At 33.8% G+C, this 24,033-nt stretch overlaps 2 protein-coding genes across 2 annotated transcripts; both read left to right on the plus strand.

The window, feature by feature from the left end:
* Positions 1–1,720: 1,720 nt before the first annotated feature.
* Positions 1,721–10,389, plus strand: LOC124358601. The gene is made up of 3 exons (XM_046810905.1): positions 1,721–1,791; positions 7,975–9,199; positions 10,258–10,389. Exon 2 carries the CDS (start codon positions 8,207–8,209, stop codon positions 9,164–9,166), a length of 960 nt encoding a protein of 319 aa, XP_046666861.1. The 5' UTR covers positions 1,721–1,791; positions 7,975–8,206; the 3' UTR covers positions 9,167–9,199; positions 10,258–10,389.
* Positions 10,182–10,543, plus strand: LOC124356523 (larval cuticle protein 1-like). The gene is made up of 2 exons (XM_046807577.1): positions 10,182–10,186; positions 10,258–10,543. The coding sequence occupies exons 1-2, from the start codon at positions 10,182–10,184 to the stop codon at positions 10,427–10,429; spliced, it is 177 nt and encodes a 58-aa protein (XP_046663533.1). The 3' UTR covers positions 10,430–10,543.
* Positions 10,544–24,033: the final 13,490 nt, after the last annotated feature.

Genomic DNA, 24,033 nt, shown 5'->3' on the forward strand with positions numbered 1-24,033 from the left:
GCCATAGTTATTAGAACACTACGTTACGATAGTTGGAATCAATCCTCTTCTTCAGCCGTCAAATATTAAGTAAGTTAGCACAAATCAATAACTAACGGTGAACAAGCCACAGTCAAAATTTGACAACAGAACAACCTGTACGTCAAAACATCAAGCATACTCGCGGTGCAAGGCAGTTAGTAGTAGTCAGAAGAACTAACAACAATAATTCTGCACAACATGCTATGGTGTTTACATAAAAAAGCGATAGACTGAAGAAAAAATATTGCCCCCCTTTGAAATCAAACCCTGGATTCCGATGAATGACAGGGGAAAATTTTAACTCCTCGACTTTACGCTTTTGTTTTTGATATCAATATTAGTTGTGTTTGAAATTAATTGCCACAGGATTATTCTGCTTAGGTTTATTAATACCTCCTGTTTATGTTTCATCATTAATTAATTATCGTTGTTTTATTATTGGTAATCACATTTGCCTAATATCAACCGAAGGGATTCACTTATTCTTTGATCTGCTAGTTTTGTGTATGAAACGTTTGACAGTTTGCGTTTGAAAAACCAATCTCTATCCTAAACTATGTTTTCAAAGTGTACTAATTTTGTACAATGTAAAGATGGCAAATGACTAAAATCATTTTATTATTTCAAATTATTCCTCTTCATTCATCATCTTCAACTTTAAAGAACCCATAGTCACCTCATTAATTTTCATTCATTGATCACAACGTTCATTCATAAATTATTACAGAATCATCATCGTCTTCAATGTTAAAGGAAAAATTGATTTTCTGTTTACATTAAAATTTAAATTACGAAAGCAATGCTTAGAATACTTATTACAGTATTTTAAAACAAAAGTACCATTTTTTAGAAAGCTCAGTCGAAACCGTACTAGTTGATAATTTTATAGTCGGTAGGCGTTTAGCCTTAATAGCTCATTAATGTTATTTATGACTGTAAAATGGATTAACAGAATTCGTTATAGCTTCTATTAGCTAAGGTTGGCTGGGCTTAAGAAGTCGGATATGAGTATATAATAATGAAGAATATTAAAGTTTATCAGTTATACTATTATATATTGTAAGGAATATATCAACGGACAATATGACAATATTGCTACAGTTGCTGTATTTAATTATATTATGTACTTGTGTTCAGAGCGTTTTAAGTAGATTAAGATAGGTTTATATTTTCTATACGTGCTTTCACTAGCATTACTTACCCTGTCTTTCTTCTTTGTTGCTACTGTAGATGTGAACTCTGATCTGTTCAAAACAGTCTGTACTCAACAATACTCAATCACTTGTTCTGTCTTTAAAACCATAGCCCTCAATCCATCATCCAATTCATCTAGAATTACCTACGATACGATATGATCTCACCTTCACATCCTCCTCACGATGGTACTCCACCACCATCACCAGACTTTCAGGGTCACATTACTCCAGATTGACGGACACGAATGTGACATGAACACAGCGAAAGATCAACTCTATCACATAAGCTAGCCTTCGTGTGGCTACACCAGAGAACTATGAACGCAGTCATTGGTTTGGATCTAACTGATAACATCGATCGTAGATAAGCGTATGGATAAGTGCCTTATGTGTAATCGGTGTGCACGGACATCCCCAGGAAATAACCCCTACGCTGGACCGCATGTGTTTATTAATAGACTAGTTCTAATCTATTATCCCCCCTCATCAAGCCTCAGTCAACAGGCTAATGTCCAATAGTCCAATAAAAGCCACATCATTCTCGACCACCCAACCATACACAATGTCAGCCCATGTGAGTACTTCGTTTAGTTTACATTTCAGTTCGTATACAATTAATTATTGTTCTTTTTATATCAATTAGAGTATATTAAGTGATATAAATTTCCAAAAAAATAACATGAATAGTAAATTAAGCTTAATTCAAATTAAATTACTTTTACTTTATTTTACATTAGAAACCAATTATCTTTAGTTGTGTTATTTATGTACTCTTTATTATAAAAGCTTTTTTTCTATTAGATTAAGAGTAAAAAAGTGGTTTCAAAATATACTGTAGTGTTACTGTTTACACCCGTAGTTTTAAAATAGAAATCTTCCATTTCAATAAAGACAAAAATAGTAAATGTCCGAAGTACAAGTTATTGAACCATGTGAGCATTGAAGTTTTTAATTTACTTTGGAAAAAAGTAAGCAAAATAGAAGTTTTAATATTATAATAGAGTTGAAAAGAAAATCCAATTAAAATTAAAAACTGCTTTAAAACTCCTAGTAATCATAAAAATAATATTAATAATTTATATTGTCAGTTTATAACCTGGGCTGACAGGTTCAGCTAACACATTAACCGGTAAATCCGTACCACTCCGCAATGCCCATACTTGACCTGCAGTGATATGGCTTAAGCTAGCTAGCTAGTATGTCAATTATTAAAAGAGTATCAGCTCATTATAGACATTATGGATACATTATTAATAATTTTAAGAGATATCATCACTTTTAACGTGTACTTTATTGGCTTAATCTAACTAGTATGTCAATTGTTGAATGGGTATCAACTTAGGACAGGCATTATGGATACCGGATTATTATTTTGAGATATATTCACTTTTAAACTCCACTAATATAGCTTAAGCTAACTTTTATGTCACTTCTTAAATGAGCTTTAGCTAAAGATAGACATTATGGACACCGGATTATTATTTTGAAAGATTTTATTTCTTTTAACCTCCACTGATATGGCTTAAACTAGCTATTATGTCAATTATTAAATGAGTATCAGCTAAGGATAGACATTATGGATACCGGATTATTATTTTGAAAGATTTTCTTTCTTTTAACCTCCACTGATATGGATTAAGCTAGCTATTATGTCAATTATTAAATGAGTATCACCTTAGAGTAGACATTATGGGTACAGGATTGTTAATTATGAGAGAACTTTTCACTTTTAACCTGCACAGATATGGTATACGATAGCTAGTATATCAATTACTAAAAGAGTGTCAGATTAGCATAGACTTTATGGATACCGGGTTATTAGATTTGAAGAATATTCTCCCTTTTAACATTTACTTTAATGGCTTAATTAATCTAAGTAGTACTAGTCAATTTTTGAATTGGTATCAGCTTAAGATATATATTATGGATACCGTATTGTTACATTGAGACATATTTACTTTTAACCTCCACTATTATGGCTTAAACTAGCTATTATGTCACTTCTTTAATGGGTATCAGCTTAGGATAGGGGTTTGGATACCGGATTATTATTTTGAGAGATATTCACTTTTAAACTCCACTAATATGGCTTAAGCTAGCTATTATGCCACTTCTTAAATAGTATTAGCTTAGGGTGCACATTATGGCTATCGTATTATTAATTTTGAAATTAATAACCTCCACTAATATGGCCTAAGATAGCTATTATGCCACTTCTTAAATGAGTATTAGCTTAGGATAGTATTAGGATGCATTTACTACATTATGGATGTCGGATTATTAGTTTTGAAAGATATTCACTTTTAACCTCCACTAATATGGCCTAAGATAGCTATTATGTCACTTCTTAAATGAGTATTAGCTTAGGATAGTATTAGGATGTATTTACTACATTATGGATGTCGGATTATTAGTTTTGAAAGATATTCACTTTTAACGTCCACTAATATGGCCTAAGATAGCCATTATGCCACTTCTTAAATGAGTATTAGCTTAGGATAGTATTAGGATGCATTTACTACATTATGGATGTCGGATTATTAGTTTTGAAAGATATTCACTTTTAACGTCCACTAATATGGCCTAAGATAGCCATTATGCCACTTCTTAAATGAGTATTAGCTTAGGATAGTTAGGATGTATTTACTACATTATTGATGTCGAATTATTAGTTTTGAAAGATATTCACTTTTAACCTCCACTAATATGGCTTAAGATAGCTATTATGCCACTTCTTAAATGAGTATTAGCTTAGGTTAGTATTAGGATGTATTTAATACATTATGGATGTCGGATTATTAATTTTGAAAGATATTCACTTTTAACCTCCACTAATATGGCCTAAGATAGCTATTATGCCACTTCTTAAATGAGTATTAGCTGATGATAGTATTAGGATGTATTTACTACATTATGGCTATCGTATTATTAGTTTTGAAATTAATAACCTCCACTTTAAACCTCCACTAATATGGCCTAAGATAGCTATTATGCCACTTCTTAAATGAGTATTAGCTTAGGATAGTATTAGGATGTATTTACTACATTATGGATGTCGTATTATTAATTTTGAAAGATATTCACTTTTAACCTCCACTAATATGGCCTAAGATAGCTATTATGCCACTTCTTAAATGAGTATTAGCTTAGGATAGTATTAGGATGTATTTAATACATTATGGATGTCGGATTATTAGTTTTGAAAGATATTCACTTTTAACCTCCACTAATATGGCCTAAGATAGCTATTATGCCACTTCTTAAATGAGTATTAGCTGATGATAGTATTAGGATGTATTTACTACATTATGGGTGTCGTAGCATTAATTTTTAAAGATATTCAATTTTAACCTCCACTAATATGGCCTAAGATAGCTATTATTCCACTTCTTAAATGAGTATTAGCTGAGGATAGTATTAGGATGTATTTACTACATTATGGATGTCGGATTAATAGTTTTGAAAGATTCTTACTTGTAACCTCCACTAATATGGCCTAAGATAGCTATTATGCCACTTCCTAAATGAGTATTAGCTTAGGCTATCGTACTTTTAATATTTTTGGAAACTATGCAGTTTTTATAAATGCAGGTATTTATATAATATATGGATTAATTTTGTATACATTTTTAATGTATTTATTTTATATTTGTTTAATTGGTGTTAATAATGAAATGGCGGTTATATTTGTATATTGGATTTTACTTATTTATTTGCATTTAAAAACTCAAATTATGTTCAACGATGTAAATATTCAGTCTCTTAATCCCTTTGTTCTTTTAGCAAATATATAGTATTTATTATTACTATATTATTTCAAAATTGCAGAATTATTTATATTGCACAAAAACCCATTTTGCACACTTTGTCAAACAAATATTTCCACAAGACAAAAATCTTCCATTTTGGGCCGTAGTATTTACGTTATTTACGAGATAAAAAATATGACACTTCGTAATTTACTCAAACTTTCACCCCTTCTTCTTTTATGTCAAAAATAAAATTGTAAATTATTCTTTTTCTAAAAAGTAATTTAAGATTTTTTTGTAGAAAAACTCTTTTGTTTGTCATCTAATACAATTATTATTACAATCAATATCTAAGCAATTTCTCACTCCACCTTTACAGTAACATTGGAATTAATGGGCATCTGTGTTCTAACATCTCTGTATTATCAATTGCATAGCGTTATATTTATAATAAAGTGGCACAATCTAACATTGGTATATTTAATACCTCGGGTTTACTGGCAATGCTAACTCGGCACACAGACTAACTTTACCAGCAACTTATCAGCTTCTACAGAGTACACACTGGCTGTCTAGAACCACAAACGGAAAGACTACGTCATTAGGGACTTATAGTACAATTAGCTGCAGTCCCAGCCGGCAGGAGCGTGATGTCATTATGTCAGGCTCTACTTCAGGTTGTAAACAACACTGTAATCATGTCCCCTCTTGTGGAGTTCTGTTCATGTATAGTAAATTCCACTGTTAGATTATAATCTAAATAATTTTTTATGTCAGTGATCGACTTTTGTTGCAGTTGTGGTCAGTTAAATGTTATAAATGTAAATTTTGAGAGGATTAGTTCAATGGTATATGTACATTTTCATATTGCTTGCAACACAAACGGATTTGAGGTTAAGGCCTAAATAGGTAAGGAAACGATGATATGATGTGCGCTGGGAATCACAATATTAACCCCTGATCAGTTCACTCCTCTACCACAAGTGAGAATTGTGGCCGAGTTACTTAACCTAACACAGACCCTCAGGTCTGATAGTTATCTCATTAAGGGCCCGATAGCAGCTTCCAGCAAGCATGTCATTGTGTGTCGTCTTTGTGATCTCTTGCTATGAAGGTGCTGGAGAATTTAAATTTTGTATATATGCTCCTATTGGAACACAAAAAACTCTATTGAGTGTTGGGTCAAAATGTTAAAGGTTAACAGTTGCTTCCTTCTCTTAAGTTCTGTAGGAATCTTGGATACCCCGTTGCACTGCTTTATTCATGCCAACATTTACAATTCTCCACTTTTTGAACGGTTGAGTGGCTAAATTCAAATCGTCTTAGAGATGCAACCAAAGACACCGTGTGGCACAAAGCATTATGGCATTTGATCAGACCACGATGAGATTCTTGGCAACTATTATGTGCACATCTCGGTGGCAAGGGTTCTGTTCCTTTAATCGTGTGTATTGACACGTTATAAATCCGTCAATATCTTTTATGTCCAAGTACCACGATTTTGAAGATCTCCATAAATCAATGAGGAGAGTAAATGCATCTCCTCTCAATGTTTTCTTCTCTTACGACAGGAAGCGTATAAATTGCACTTAGTCCTACAAGAAAGTTAGCACTGCTTCAGGAGTGACAGGATATTCAGGATGGGTAAGGTTAGGGAGTAGGGGCCGCCTCCTATCGAGATCCATGTCTAAGAATTAGGGCACTAGTCTCAAAGTCATGTCCTTCCGAAATGTGCGAATTACCCTTGCAATTGAGTTTAGTGATGTTCCCCTCCTGGACATCCATAAGGTTGCCCACATTTAAGTGACATCGTCGGTTTTAGCTGTGCAATGGTAGGTTCAACTGGAAGGTATAAAGCCAGCCAGAAGTGATTCCTGCTTGGTGGTCCTCCCAACGTTAATGTAGTAGCTGATAATAAAAGACACATTGAGTTTTAGGACGATTTAAATAAACCTTCTTCACCGCTGTTGCTTGGTAACACATTAGTATGATTCACAGACAACAGTTAAATTTTATGTTTAATTTTGAACAGACTTATTGTTTTATTGTTACTAACTTGTACGGTGAAATCACTAAAAGAAAAAACTGTGTAATTATTTCTGCTTAAACTACTATCAAAGATTATTCTTTTATCCTTTGATAAAATCGTTTCTCTTTAAGTTCATAAATTATTATAGTGCAAAATCATTACTAAAAATATATTTAGTCATAAAAATATAGTATAACACGTTTAAAGTGTTACCAGGTCAAAAGCTCCCAAAAGGCTTTCCTCGAGTTACAGGCGTTATCTCAAGGACATGCTGGCAATATAGCGCCCATTTAGGTTTCCGAAAAGCAGCCTTACAAACCTACTGGCAAAAAGTAATAAAACATACCAATAATTATACCAGGAAGACTGCCGTTCCCCGAGACCACCTCCCTCCCACTGCTGTTTGAAAGTAAACCATGAAGGCAATCTAGCCAGATGACAGTCACTGAAAGGACATCGATCTCGACAATTTATAAATTAAAATTTATCCGCATTATGTCCACAGCTTAATACGTTCTACAGTATGTATAAATACATGTAGCTCCTTCAACGTTTTACCTCGCTAAATGTAGGTTAATCCTCATGAAAGAGGATCATACACAATAAATGAGCTACCTCTTGCCTATTTAAAAATGAAGTTCTATTCAAATTTTGAAACTTATAGCTCAGTTTAATCTCAAGATTTCCTTGATGTTTCACTAACGAAAACCTAATCCCATTGACATAAATATGCACCATTATCAATCTATTCTTGCCTGTGTAGAATTGAATGGAAAGTTTCAAGGCTATAGCTAAATACATTCATAAGATATCCTCGGGAGAGTTAGGCTTTGCTAACTGTTGTGTACTGCTGTATCCAGTTGAAGTTAAATTTTAAAGCGCTGCAAAACTGTTTCTATGTCTAAACACTCCTTTTGTTCTAAATTGGGTAAAGTTAGTAACAATATATTAGTCTAAATATGTTTCTACTTGTTTCCAGATCGCCATTTTAACGGCGTTAATCCTGTCAGCTGGATTGGCAAAAATAAACTGCGAGGACACTATTGAAAACAAATTGACCAATGTAGAAAGTAATTTACACACAAACTCTGACGAAGGCTTGGTTAGGTTCTAATGTTTCCGTCAACTCTGAAAAAGACGGAGACTCTAGCCTTCGATCTGGGAATGTAGAAGAATCTCAGAAGTATGATGTACCTGACCAGGTAGTGAACATGCCTATAATAGCATCTGACATTGAAATTAAAAAGATTGTTCCTTGCCTTACACAAACAGCAAATTGCGAAAGTTACTACACAGATCTGAGTTCTTCAGTTTCTAACAATCCACCTGATTCTGAGAGCCCATCCGATTCTATCAACCCATCTGATTCTAAAAGCATGCCCGGTTATAAAAGCCCATCTGATTCTAACAGCATGCCCGATTCTAACAGCCCATCTTATTCTGACAGCATGCCCGATTCTAAAAGCCCATCTGATTTTAATAGCCCATCCGATTCTAAGAGCATGCCCGATTTTAAAAGCCCATCCAATTCTAAAAGCACGCCCGATTCTAACAGCCCATCCGATTCCAACAAAGTATTCGAGCAAATGAAATCGTTTTATGTACCCTACTGTTATCAAACTCGCTACTTTTCCTCTTCTAATACTAATCAACCGTCAAATGATTTACAATTTCCCTACTTCAACAACTTACCCAGTTTCAAAGGGTCTACAGGAGGGTTACAAGAATCTAAAATAAACAAGATCGAAAATAACAAATTTAATCCATTCACATTGTTTAAACATTCCAGCGTGGTACCACCTCGTTCGTATACAAACCCTCTCCCTTTTGCCCATTTCGGCCCTCCAGCAGAGCAAGATAAAGAAGCGTTACAAGAATCTCAAATAAATAAGATCGAAGATATCAACCCATACAATTTGTTTAAACATTCTGGAGCATTCCCAACTGCTCCGTACGTAGAGCCTCCCCCTTTCGCCCAGTTCAGCCCCTCACCAGAGGAAGATATTTACAAGAATACGGCTCCCTTCAACATGGAGGTCATGGAGGTGGCAGAGCCTACGTTTATAGTACCGGAGAACTACGAGAGAATGATGGTCATGCTCCCGGCTCCCTGCACCCCCGAAGAGAACCCATCGATTTTATGTGAACGACAGGGACGTTGTGAGGAGTGAAACCAGAAGCGACAGTGGGGAGTTCATTTCAAGGTAATTTACGTTGGTTCTTAAAAGTCTTTAAAAATATAAAACTTGTAGGAACATAAGAGTGCAATATAGTAGAATATTTAATCTAGTCTGAAATACTTTTATAATTATAGGAATGATTTGCAATCTTTAGAAAACATCATTATATTGCTCTTGATTCATATAATAAATAGTACTTCATATAGTAGTGATGACTAGTAGCAAAAAGGTGGTTTTCGGTGCGTAATCGTGTTTTACAAGCAAGGCGAAGTCGAAGTCAAAATACGATTAATCGCCTCAAAACAGTTTTGATCCCAAAGTGATCCCTACTGGGTTGATATAGATAACTCTTCATAGGTTTCCTGTCAAGTTTACGTACCAAACAGCTATGTTTTGTACACTTAATTCTACTGAAACAATAACAAAGTTGATATTAATGCTCTGAAAAAATATGGATTGTGCTTCAAATAACTTTTTAAATATATTTTATAAGATAATGAAAAAGTCACTTAAAAATCCACCTTAAGTAACCATACCAGCTATTATTTGTGTATTATAATACAACTTATTTAATTTTATAACTGTTTTATTAAAATTAAAAAGTTACAGAACTTTTCAAGAATAAATTTCTTGAAAGTTGAAATTACTAATACGCAAATATGAGAATCGATTAGACTATATCTTTACTAGCTGTATCACCAGGCTCCAACCACCAAGGTTAAATGAAACAGTAAAACTATTTTCAAGTAAATCAACTTAAGTGAAAGCTAAGGTTAGGGTTGGAATTAAGTTACAACGTATTTGTGTTGTGACGTAATTAGGCACATTTTACTTTTTTAATAAGAAATATAAAAAGGATTAAAATGTTATGCAATATTTGCAAAGGGGTATTCTTCAAAAGCGTATTTTTGATTTCGTTTTGATTTTGTTAGCTATAAAATTTGTACTTAATCTTGTCAAACTGCTGAAAGCAAACCCCCTCGAATGAAGTACTTTAGAATCAAGTATGGAGTGAGATAAATCTATTAATCAAGTTTATCTACATTATATGTATGTATCAAATGTTATCGAATCACTTCCAGTTACACCACGGCAGACGGTACCAGGAGATCAGAGAGGGGATCTCTGGTAGACACTCCGGACGGTGATCAGGTACTCGTCCTCAGGGGGTCCTACTCCTTCACCAGTCCTGAAGGTCTCGAGGTCAACGTGAACTATATCGCTGATCAGAATGGATACAGGGTGTTCCAATAGCCTTCCAGTCCATCCAACAAGTAGTGTTTCCGTCCATCAGCATTCATGGGGTTTTCTGACATTCCTGTACATAATATTTCTATTTTTATGTAAATATATTTTTATACACTTTTATGTTTTGGCAGTGACCTTTCTAAGTCAAATATCATGTTTACATTTTAGTTCACATTGAATTCCATGCAAATTTGGTTGGCACATTTCTATTGGTAAGAAGAGAGAAGCTCATTACAAATTACATAATTTAATTTAATTAATTTCTTTTCTCAATTACTCTTAAAGAGAAGAGAAATGAACGTTTTAAACAAAATAAACTTATTCCTTAAATAATTTTTTATGTTGATTCCTTACGATTTCAAACAAGTTTTGAAAGTTTCAGACCAAAAATAAACTCAAATAACATTATATTTTTTTGGATACATCAATAACATATGTTATGTACGTAATAAATATTTGTGGGTTGATGAAAAATACTTGGCAAAGAGGTCATATTTCATCATTTTTTTAAGACCAAAGGTTTTGATCATTTGTTTAATGGAAAATAGAACTTTTTGCTAAAAAATTCAAGATTAAGAATTCAGTGCTGCTCTGTCCTCACATAAAATTAATTTCGGAAAGGTAGTCTATAAGAGGAGAGTACCCATGGAAAAATGGTTTGTACTATATAAAATAAACAATATCCATCTGAATTTTTAAGAAGGCAAACTAGACATCTAAAATATATCCAAATAAATACTAGCTACATTATTAATTCTAAATGTATTACTAAGTATTATTCTAGTTGCATTGGATAAAACAATGTAAGATTACGCCACACTACGTGTCATGTAATACGCTGCACTGTAGTTGTACGCTAATTCTAAATCTACAGCTTACTACATTTTAGAGATGTTCTACTGCGTACCGGACCAAAGCAAACAACAACCATACAGAAGATGGAATGAAAAATGGAAATGGAATTTCAGCCAAATTTCATGGTTGGACATGCACCATTATATGACCCATTCTTGTCTATGAAAGAAATGAAATATAAGCAGTCTCAAGATATCTTGCCACATAACACAAGGTCTCGACCGTAACTGGCCAGTATAATTGGTCTCCATATCCATTTCACTACCATAGCTACGTCATGTGCAGAAACTCGGTTGCACTGCCGCGCTCAGATATTATATCTATGACATCACACAACGCACTCAATTGTGCACCTGATGGGGCACTAAGAGTAAATCTTCTATAGATTACACTAGATGATGATATATATTTTATGGTCTATGTGTCTCTGAAGTGGAAAAGATGCAGTTTGTTTTGTATGTCTTTTTCGTCGCCAATTTTTATCCGATTTCATACGCTTCACGGATCGGAAGGTAAACCTGAGGTACACTCAACTATCGTATTACACTTCAGTGCCATCTAACTAACGTTCATCGATAGAAGAGTTAAATTGATTGAATACTAAGATAGGCACTATTCTTTTTTTATACTGGTAAAAATAAATTTAGGGTTTTCTATTTACACACATTATAATTAACAAGAAAAATAGTATTTAAAATTGCTAGTAGCACTTTCTATGGCAAACAAACAAGGTTTTTAAAGATTTATAGTAAAATTATAATTACCATAACCTACCTATACCAAAAATATTGTATTTTGGTATTTTGGTTATACCTATACAAAAATATTGTTTTGTAATCAGATTGTTTGATAAATTAAATTTCAATATTTGACCTACTAACTCGGAAATTGAGTATCCAATATCATGCCCAAAAGATTATACATCATGGTAAAAAACCTATACACAACATTTGTATATATTAAGGAGTTACTTTCCTTTAGTAACACAAGGTATGAAAAAGGCTTCCCTGGAATTGCTTGCAAAGTTTCAACTCTGTAGCTCATTTCATTACCGAAATGTCTTGGCAGATATGGAGGCAACAATCATACATGACAGAAATATGTATAATTCCTCGGCAGACAAAAGAAAAATAGCGTCAATGAAGATTATAGCCATACACCATCACAGAACTCATTTTTGTCTACGTAGAAATGAAGTTCCATGAAGAAAGTGTACAAATTAAATCAATCTTGAGGTATATCTCCACGTGGTACAAGCTCACAATTGTAACTGCTCTGTGAAAATTAATTTTTCAAACCACTAATTCGTGTTCATTCTGATATTTCCAGCCAAAGGTTCCACATTAAGTCTATTTTATTTCTGGAATGGTGAATTTTTATTTTAATGATTATGTAACTTACAGGTCAAATATTCACTCATTTTGTTAACAGCTCATGTTTGTATGGGATAGATAAGGAGTTTTCTATCTAAGTGGCATATTGTTTTCAGCTACTACGCTCAGTATTGTAAAGTCAATTCCAATGAACCAGAGATAGCAACAGACAGATTACTCTTCGAGCGGGGCTAGCGAAACTAGCACATAATAATTCTTAAAACATATTTTAAGATTGTAAATATATTTTTAATTCTAGTGGGGCAATACTAGATCTTACGGAAAGAGAGAAATAAAGCTCCAGTGCAGCTGATATCTGATTTCCAAGCGTTTCAACTGAGAAGAAAAAACTTAAATTGTGTTTGCAAAAGCTGCAATGCGCAAGCCGTAACGTTTATTTACATTAAATCCCACCCCCCCACCCCCCTACCATAAGTGCGCTCAGCTGTATTCGTATTTGCGATTTAACTGGGGATTGTACATTTGTTCGAATAATGTCAGTTATTAATACTCTGTGGGAAATGTAATTCTAATATAATGAGGGTTACGTGGTTTTAAAACAAAAATGAAATGTTCCACTTAAATAAAATGTTTGTAAATATGATTAACACGCGGAGTGCAATATTTAGAAGTTAATGAATGTTAACAAAATAAGACATGAACTTGGGTATAAATCTGGCGTGTGAAAATGAGATTACGTATTAAAAAGCGAGATGTATTTGTAAATAAGTTCCAAACCATTTGTACATATTTATACCACTTCAATAACATAATCGTTTTTCAATGTCAAGTAATAAAGTGTCATAATTGTCAAAAGCTGAAGTCGTATCAGTTTCTAGTATTATATATTCCAAGTACAAACACAAATATACAAGGTTCGTATTATAACAAAATCAGGTAAAAATGGATAGGACGGGCGCACTCTGGTGTTTTCCACCGACTAACTCGATATTGCTGGAAGTAATTTCATTTTGGTGGCGTTTGGCCTTTTAATATAATTAGCAGTCCAAAGCTTGGCGCCACCCCGTACCCTAGCACGTGTAAATTAATTATCGAGTTTAACTGGAACAACGTTATTCTAAATTTTATTCGCGGTGAGTATTTAATTTCCAGACACATTTCTATTTTTGTGTAACAAGTACTGTAAAATTACACGCTGACAACAGAACTAGGAGAGGAAGTTACAGACGCGATGCCTAGGCTGTCCATAATAATTACACTATTAATTTATGCGCAATTATAAGTACAAAATGTGGATTTTCTATATAATACGAGATACGATGTTACGTCTCCTCAGATTGTAGTTTTTCAATCTAAATCACTTGCTAGTTATCTAAATACTTAACGTTCGCTGACTATTTGCTAATTGAGTGTTATCCGAATTTTGGAATTAAGTTTGTCAAGTATTTGAACTCATCATCAGAGGATACTTTTGCCAAGGGTATTTATTTTAAGGTGTTATATATTTTAGTTGAAGAGATCTTTCAGCTGAGAAATGAGATCATTTTACTGTGAGGGAAACATGATTTTCCGGACATTTGAGCACATTCAGTGATACAAAAAATCAGTTACACTACGTTTCGAGATATGCAATCTGATCTCTTCACAAGTTGAATAAATGATTTAACACACAACTACAATCTAGATTAACATAAGCTAATCACACAAAAGCGTTATGACACATATAAGTCAGAAATCATTAGTTCAAGAGAATGTCATTAAGAGTGCCCCGAATGTCATTAAGAGTATACCACCATATCGTGTGCAACTCCATGTACACTGACTCAAAACAATACTACACTGAAACATGCAATAAAAACACTATTTATGTATGTCACAACGGTCTCGTAATGATGGTTTGTTTATTTTAACCTAGATAGTAGTTTTTTACGTTACCTGTTCACGTGAGGAAGAGATCAGATTTCAAATCTCGAAACGTAGTGTAACTGAGTTTTTGTATCACTGAACGATGGCAAATTCTGTTTTGCTCAAATTGCTTTCATCGTCAAAAAATTTGAATTTGGTTGAACAGAGGGGTAGCTTAAGTATAATTTATTATTAAACTGCATATGTAAGTAAATTAACAAGTCCTGAAGACAAGAGAATATATATAATGATAGATAATACTGGTCATGAAATTAAAGTCTTAAAATCTTATTTAAGTTTTTTAAATGTATTATTATTTGTAATTTTTTAGATTGGAATTATTTGCATTTACCACAGTGTCAAGATGACTAGGTAAGTAACTGTTAAATCTAGTAATGTAACCTCAATTTCATTTATTCACAATAGACTTACCAGGACTACCCACTCAGCCATAAAGAGTGACAGAGTATTAAGATTACATAAAAATAAAACAGTAGAAGTCATTAGGTTAACATTACTTGTCGTCTTAACAAATTTATTCAACCGGTGATTTCACTTACTTGAAGTTAAGGGCAAATGGATTGCTATTACAAAAATGTTTTACATTTGACAAAAAAAAAATAAACAGAAACGATAAGATATCGTACAGTAAACGACAGCGATGTTGTGCTGACGAAGTGTGGACAGTAGTTAGACAGGTACTCACGTATTGACCGCTGCGATAGTTGTGTCAGGTCGGCTGAAGGTCGACCTAGTAATAGAGTACGTCTAGAAATCCCACCCGGAGCTATACACGTAACAACAAACAGACACGATAAGATATCGTACAGTAAACGACAGCGATGTTGTGCTGACGAAGTGTGGACAGTAGTTAGACAGGTACTCACGTATTGACCGCTGCGATAGTTGTGTCAGGTCGGCTGAAGGTCGACATAGTAATAGAGTACGTCTAGCAATCCCACCCGGAGCTATACACGTAACAACAAACTTTACAAGAAAACACAACAGCAAACCGAAACATACAACCTTGTTATTGTGATTACTTAAATCGAAGCAGCACTAACTCTCATCGTGATAATCAAACAAATACAGTTTATTCAGTCACTGCCAAAATATTATTGTTAGTGGTTATCCAACTAAGCATCTGACACTACTGCTTGCTTTAATTAAACTTTTTTTACGAAGAGTTAACTTACAAAATGTGGTAAGTATAAAAAAGTTCAACAAACATGCTTACTAAAGACTTTTTGATAATTTATCAACAAAACACCAAATCAGGATTCGGAGCTATACCATAAAATTCCATGAGGAGATTTCGGTCTTACTGGTGTTCGGTTATGAGCAAACCCAAAAAGAAATATCTAATAGAAGTGGAATGTTTGTAAAGATTTAACATGGGACTAAAAAGGTATGACCACTGAGAAGTATACAAAGCAACTACAACACAATATCTTCTCCTAGCAAATAAAATTGTAAAGTAAAAAAGGCTATAAAGAAAGCTCAGTGAAGAAACAGAAACATGGCGGGTTGGAGGCAGATACTAAACTCAACTAGTAGAGAGTGAACCATCTGAAAATACTACTTCTACAACAAATAAAAACGAACGTATTTATTTCAAGGAAATAAAATATTTAAAAAACAAAATTATTCAAAATTAATGACACACAAATTTTGAAGGTGTCATCAGTGTCATACCTCCATGTCACGCTTCAAAGTACTACTAGAGGAGCGTTATCTGGAACCTTAATAGAGAGTATAAAGCTTCTTACTTTGTGGATAAATCTAAGAAAGATGCATAAAATCATGATGAATTGTTTAATCTCAAGTGTGAAGTTTGTTATTCGGTAACTAAAGTTCTCAAAACCTTTTGATCTCGCGTCAATGTTTTTACACATGAAATAATCTGGTTTGCTTGTGCCGAAAATTGAGTATAAAACGATTATAAAACACATGCACGGTAGTAAGGATAAATTTACGAGTGAAAGTGTAATAGTTTAAAAACGTTTTCTTAAACTTAAAATACGAAGCACAGTTCGCTCTGTGTTAGTTCACTAAAACTCTAGATATATATTTTTCCAAGTTGTGAGGTGCACAGTTACGGTTTGCGGTTGAAATCGGTTTAATTTCCCTCGAGATTACTCCGGTTGCAAAGAAGGAATGCACAATGAGCCGCCTTCAGCCCTGAACCATTCTTTAATCAGGCCCTTATTAAGAGGAAGTCCTTACGTAAATGTCGCTTTTATTCATGGCTACTATTTATTATAGACTGCATTATACCTTTTTACTTGAGCTGATTATGGATTGATATGAAAGTTTACTTACAATTGATGATTTTGCACAATTATAAAATAACATCAATAAGTTATGTAATATAATGTATGTACCCGTGTTGAAGCAAATTTGAATACTGATCTAAAATCACATTTCAAGACTTAGGGCTAAAAGTACATCGCCACTGCTGTACGTGTTTTGAACTAAGATGGATTTTAGAATATGAGATAAATTACATTTGCAATGTAGGAAGTAATTAAGCCTAGAAAAATTAACGAAATCATTTACATAAAAGACAGCTTCGTGACATATACAAAACTTGCCCCTATTGGATTGAACGTCTTGAATGAATTTTAACCGGAGTTGACAAAGACTATTGTACGGAAGTTACTAAAGGCCATTAAGATATGTGGAAACTTCAGGCCTGTGGGTGGTCATGACTTTGAGATAACTGCCTGTGGAAACTTTCCCGATATGAGAGGATGTGGTCTACAAGAGTGACCAACTAGCTTCTGAGAATTTTGGTTAACGTGATGTCTCAGTACTCATTTCGTAATTGTGCTAAATATGACAGATATTTATCATGTACTGTTATTGTAGCTGAATTAATGGTATGTATGAATTAACTTTGTTATGCTTCATTAGTTATGTATCCGATCCAAAATGTTGTAGTTATTTTATACTTGAGTTTCAATGGTTGACTAAAGCCGACTGTCCAAACGACTATTGCTTTATGTTAACTTGAAAAAGTAGATTAATATAGCTTGTGTGGATAAAACTATTTTATTCTTTCTTTTTTCTTCTTATAATTGTTTGGTTCTCAGCCACAGGAAATTCCTAATTTTTGTCATTTTTAGCCGCAAAGAATCTCTAGGAAATCCCTGCGTTTGAAAGCTATCTTTTTTAATCCTTTAAGTTTTGGAATATAAAATAAGCTGGCCACTAGTATCTTCTGGCCACTAAATATTGCCTGTACTAGCTTTAATCTCTATACCTTTCGAGCTAAATGGAGCTTTGACGATGGATCTACTCACACTTCGTTTCTAAAAGACAAATATTTTACTGTAGAAGTTAAAATATAAAATATAGAAGTTTGTCTCTGGCCTGAAAATTCTCCCCACTTGGTTCAAAATTATCTAAATTATTTTGTTAAAATGTGATCAACAAATAGCTCATAGCAAATTTTTGTACAACGTTGTTTATCAAAACACAACAATTTATTTAATTAGACAATTAGTGCTAAAGACCGCGATTAAAATCTATTCCGCAAAACATGCATGCTAGTTAAAAACCTTGCATGTATAAGGCGCAAAAGATAATTACCAAATCTGTGATCTTACAGTTTAATCCCATTGCTTCAACAGGTACTATTCAGTTATCCTGAATCTACAGCCACAAAACCGTAATTATATACAAATATGTGATACTTTACCTTACTATCAGTTCCAAAATTAGGTTTTGCTGGGTTGTTACTACTCCTTTCGGGATGAAAGGCCCATCGTTACGTATATAAAAAACACGGAAGTCAACGGAAGTTGAAAACTCGTAAAATAACGCACAGTAAAACACACAGATTCAAAAAATAAGACGTACCCGAAACATAATTTACTGTACACAAATAAATGGTAGGTCTAACGCACGCACACAACCGCACACCCGACCCTTCAGGGCGGCAGCGCAGACAGTGAGGCTGAAGGTTATGTCTCTTCTCGTCCTCTACTTCCTGGGTCATTCTTATCTACTGGAGTCTTATCAGTAGGTAATATTCTTGTGACCAAGGACCTATTATAATATAATGGGAAATGAATTGCAGCTTTTCGTTTAGTATCACTCAATTTAGGTCTTCGTTTGGACAATGTTTATAGATTTCATAGTCCTCCAGGTTTTTAAAGTTTGCAACCCTCATAGTGGGGCTTTAATAAGCGATCTACACTCGTTATTTAGTTGTTTTTATCGAAAAATTCTATATATTATCCTATTTCTATATGTAAAAATCGTACACAATAAGAATTATAATAAATTACTGTAACAAGAGGAATCTCGTACGTTACAATTTTTAAAACATAAATTTAACACTAACATTACAAAACTAATAAACTAACTATTGGTCTAGACTTAGATTTCCCAGCTTTATATCAATGATTAACCGCTTTTGTGAAATGGAGGAAAGAATTCTCCCCATGGGTTAGCAGGGAGCTCCAATCCACATGTTGAAGCCACATGAATTAAATCTTGTCACTTGTGAAAAGTTATTAAATATTTTCTTCATATTCATTGCCAATTTTGAGTTTCAAAATATTAGTTACTTCTTGCTGTTTATTGTTTACATTAAAGTTACTGTAACTAATAAGTTGAAATCATATGCTTAGTTAAATAAATTGTAATATAGAATTAATCCGATGAATTGTAATTAGTTCGATGAAAACATCGAACGATTCGATAAAATAACCAAATAACGAGTGTAGGCCGCTTATTAAAGTGTACCACCCCCCTTCATATAAAACCCGGCCCCAAGAATATCATCGATGGTGTTCATCTTGTGATTATTAAAAAAAAAGTTGGGCGGTGTTCCTTGAATCTAATTTTGAATTCCTGACCAGTTTGCCGGATGCAAATGCAAACACAGTAACATTCCCCACCGGTTAACCTATACATACTAGTGTTTTCCATGTTTTCCTCATTAACATTTCCCTTTCTGTTAAACATTTTAAGGGTTTTATTTCATGTTTTGTATGCTATTATTGAGCCTGAATAATACAGTCTTTTGCTGAGGAAATGTTCTGGCTGTATACAACACAAACATAGATTTCGTTTCATTCTCGTTGATCGGGACTATTCGGTTAACTGTAATCTAGAGAACATCACGCAGTAATATATTAAAATTATATCTAATTCAAAAAGAATGTTCTTGTTAAATCATTTTCTCGTATTCCATTGATAAAAACAATGTCTAGCACCATAGAAATATGATACATTCTAGTGTTTGAATATATTATGAGGACACCGCTATTATATATACAGGGTGTACATAAAGTCCTGCACGGGTATAATATTTTCTGAACGATAACAGATAAATCAACAAGATTTGGTACATCAATACTACACCTAAAAATCTACTTTTTGAAGGAACTATCAGTTTTCTGTAATATCATGGGGACGTCCCGCAAGGAATCGGAAGGAAATCTTAAATAGGAGCATTAATAGGAGCGTTAAATAACTAACGTCATAATTCACTTCTGTACAACTGACAAGCATAATGTAGTAGTTAGCTGCAGTATTCGTTTGGTTGCAGTTTTGCTTTACTGGGGTTATGGCTACTAATAAAATGTAACCAAGTAAAACCTTTGAACAGCCGCCATTTTGTACTGGATCAGTCTTTTTGAGTGCGGTTTGCGGCATTAAACTCTGCTAGATAAGCCCTTTAAAATGATGTGCATAATGACCTATGCTCCTATTTAAGATTTCCTTCCGACTCCTTGCGGGACGTCCCCATGATATTACAGAAAACTGATAGATCCTTCAAAAATTAGATTTTTAGGGGTAGTATTGATGTACCAAATCTTGTTGATTTATCTGTTATCATTCAGAAAATATTATACCCGTGCAGGACTTTATGTACACCCTGTATAATAAACATTGAATCACAAAAAGTGCTTGCTCCGCCGGGACTCGAACCCGGATCTCTCACTTGCCGGATGAATGTGCTACCATTACACCACAGATATATATATAATCTACGATAGAAATAAAAATCGACTAAATAATATGTATTGGTTAAAATATAATTTATTATTGCATAAAAGCAACATTTTACTGTAGAGCACACAAGTACTTGAAATTATCCTCAATCTTGTCCATCATTGAATGAATAAATATAATTTAATTTAGTTTGTTTTTAATAGAGACCCTAAAATGAAATGTTTTATTAATGCCAGCCCATGCTCAGTAGTTATCCGAAGGATAAAAAAAACTTCGCCATGGTTTTTTACGAAAGATAATGCTGTTTATAACTTTGAGTGTAATTCCAGTAACGTAAAATGAAGTGAAAATATACGAGCTCACTCTGAAGAATTAACTGCCCCTCGGGAAATTAGAGGTATTTCCATTAAAAGAGGGTGGAGTTTCTCACGGCACTGCTCATTGTCACACCGTTGTGAATAGAGTTCAAATACTAAATCATTTTTTTACTTTAAAATTACTCAAGAACTTTTACATTGCTGGTTCTTCATAAATATAAGATTTTTATTAAATACATTCTTAATGGGTGACTGACCTCGACTAAATTAATATTTACAATAAATGAAAATTATACAGAATTATATGTTTTATTGTAATTGACTCTGTATTAAGTGCAGAGTTCATTAAGTTTCTATAAACTATAACTTAACAAGGACAAATTTTCAATTTCGATATTTTTTATTGCGTAAGGTATACAGAAGCACATAGCAATCGTGAATACAGAAAAATTTTAAACATAAAAGTGCTGTCAACAAAAATAAAATTTCATAGTACTCAAAAGAAAGAAATAAGCACACAAAAAACAATAATTTACATTAAAATTTAAAAGCCACTGTCAGAGAGGAATTCAATTACATTATACAACTGCTTTACTATTAAGTACCTCTTCAGGTTCCTTTTAAAAATTGTCTCGTCACAAACATTTCTCAAATTTTGAGGGAGAGCATTATAAAAAATTACACCCGCGTGCATCACCCCAGTCTGGTGCAGGGACAAACGATGTGAGGGAGTACGAAGCAAAGTGCCGTGCCTCGTCGGGTAGGCATGAGTGCTTCCCACTGACAGAATCTAACACAGATGCTTCCTGACATACATGACAACTCTAAAAATATAAAGGGATGTTATTGTCAGAATGTTGAGATAAATAAACCACGACATGAATGAAGATTCAAACATCTAGGTAGTAAAGGTTAATTAATATTGCGAATAAATTATTGCGAATAAATAGGATAGCAACTATGTTTCAGAAATATCTGAAAAGGATAATATAAATAGTTTAACGTTTTTATTTTTGGTAAAATATAACTGTATGGAAAACCTACAAGAATAATTAATTCATGTAGTTAGTTATGGTACCAAACACGTGGGCCTGCACGCAACTATTTCAAAACTCAATTTAAGTTGTATGTTTGCTACAACCACAACGGCTGCGGTGGACCACACAAGGCTTACAACTGTGGCCTCGGCCTACAAGTAAGGGTTGTAACTTTCCTCACTCTTCCCTACTCTCTCTTACTTCCCACTCTTAATTAGTTTAACGTTTTATTATTTGTAAAATATAACTGTACGGAAGTATAGCAAATGTACAAGAATATTGAAGTCGTGTAGTTAGTTATGGTACCAAACACGTAGGTTTACACGTAAATATTTCTAAACTCAATTTAAGTTGTATGTTTGTTACAACCACAACGGCTGCGGTTGACCACACAAGGCTTACAACTGTAGGCTCGGCCTCAAGTAAGGGTTGTAACTTTCCTCACTCTTCCCTACTCTCTTTTACCACTCTCTCTTTTGGTCTTCTCCATACCACTCTCACTAGTTCTCTTCCACAAACTCTGCCCTTCAAATTCAGATTAAACACATTTTTTTCATAACGGCTCATCATTTTCCTTTATCCAACCTGACTAAATAAATCTTTGCATTACAAGCTTGTCAAGGATGCAGATGTTGTGTTTGTAGTAATCCAAATCAATAGTAATGTAATTTAGGGTTTAAATTTAGCAAATTCTTTGCATTTCGGTTAATCTTGGCTTCAACTGTAAGAAAAAAGATCCTATTTAAATTTGCAACTTAAAATGGCTTAGAGATATGACCATCTTCTACACATCGATTTTCTTTTGTCGAATAATCATTGTTTTTTTTTTATTTCTATTTGACAATTCACCATCTCGAATGGAATGTTATTAAATGAAAATTTAGAGAGAGGCATAACTCTTCACAATAAACGTAAGTTACGGTATTTGTTTTGAGAATAATTAAATCTGTATTTTCATTAATAATTAACAAAAAATTAACCTTGAAGTTTTAAAGTAATAGTGACCAACTGGCGAAGTCCCAACTATTATCATGTGTTTATGTACGGTAGGATGTATTTAAATAATAATTGCAATTTTACCAGTAATTTAGTCACGATACGCCCTAGTTTAGAGTTCACCCTGCCAATGGCGCAGTGTAGCGAGTACAGAGATTATCGCTAGATAATCCAGCGTGGCTACTGCTGTGACCGCTGAGCGATCCTGTCCTTGCAAGCAGCTCGCCTGCCCGGCCGTTGGTGGTGGTTCGGAAGTCTCCTATAAACCGTTGGTCCCCAGGTTAAGTGTTAGAGAGGGATTCTTAGCCCTAACTTCACCTGACGTAAAATAAGAAATCCTTTGCCTTCTCCACTCTCTCCATGATAGTGCGGATAGACTACATTTTTATGTGTGCAAGACTAAATTCTTAATATGGATTTTATCCTGAATTGTCCACAATTTTGAACTTTGCTTCTGAGTATAATTTGGCATGTGCTGCTGACCTCATATAACTTACATCGTCGTTACTCAATATTCCACATAAAACATGACACTAAAGCCAAGATAACTAGTAGAAAAACAACGCATATACGAGTATACCAACTTACAGTGACTTACTGGATTCATTAAATTACACAGGACCATCTGACCATCTCAGTTGGTATGAACTGTCAAGTAGAACAAAGATATCCAAGCTGAGTCAATCACAACAGGTCTGGTCGTTAGTTTACATGTCAACTTGTCCTTTGTTATGTCAAAGCTAATCACACTTGTCACCAGACCCTACAGGGATATCGGCCTTATGTTTGGTACATACTATTTGGACCTGGGAAATGTTAACAAGTTGCATTGGGTACGCCTTGTAAGTTAAGAACAATAAATGTTTCTTTTACCATTTCTTTTTGTGACCCATGTACTTAAAAAGTAAATATATGCTCTTCTTCGGATCAGAGTTGGAAATTACACCTTCACATAGCAAATAATGCACTACCAGCTTGGTGAGGTCATGTCTATAATGGAGTGAATAGTTAATAAAACAAATTTTATATCCGTGCAAACTGTGACCATGGCCTTGAAATATTTCAGACATAATTTTAGAAAATATTTTAATACCAGACGAGGTTCCAAGTTTTCTTTATTGAATATGGCCATCAAAGCACAACAAAAATATCTCAAGATTGAAAATGTGTTATTGACGTTTAGATATGGTGTGAAA

Source organism: Homalodisca vitripennis, chromosome 3, assembly GCF_021130785.1.
Source record: "Homalodisca vitripennis isolate AUS2020 chromosome 3, UT_GWSS_2.1, whole genome shotgun sequence".
Taxonomy (NCBI): Eukaryota; Metazoa; Arthropoda; class Insecta; order Hemiptera; family Cicadellidae; genus Homalodisca; species Homalodisca vitripennis.

Bases quoted from the DNA above. Each gene is read 5' to 3' on its own strand.
- LOC124358601 (XM_046810905.1), top strand. From the start codon at position 8,207: ATGCCTATAATAGCATCTGACATTGAAATTAAAAAGATTGTTCCTTGC.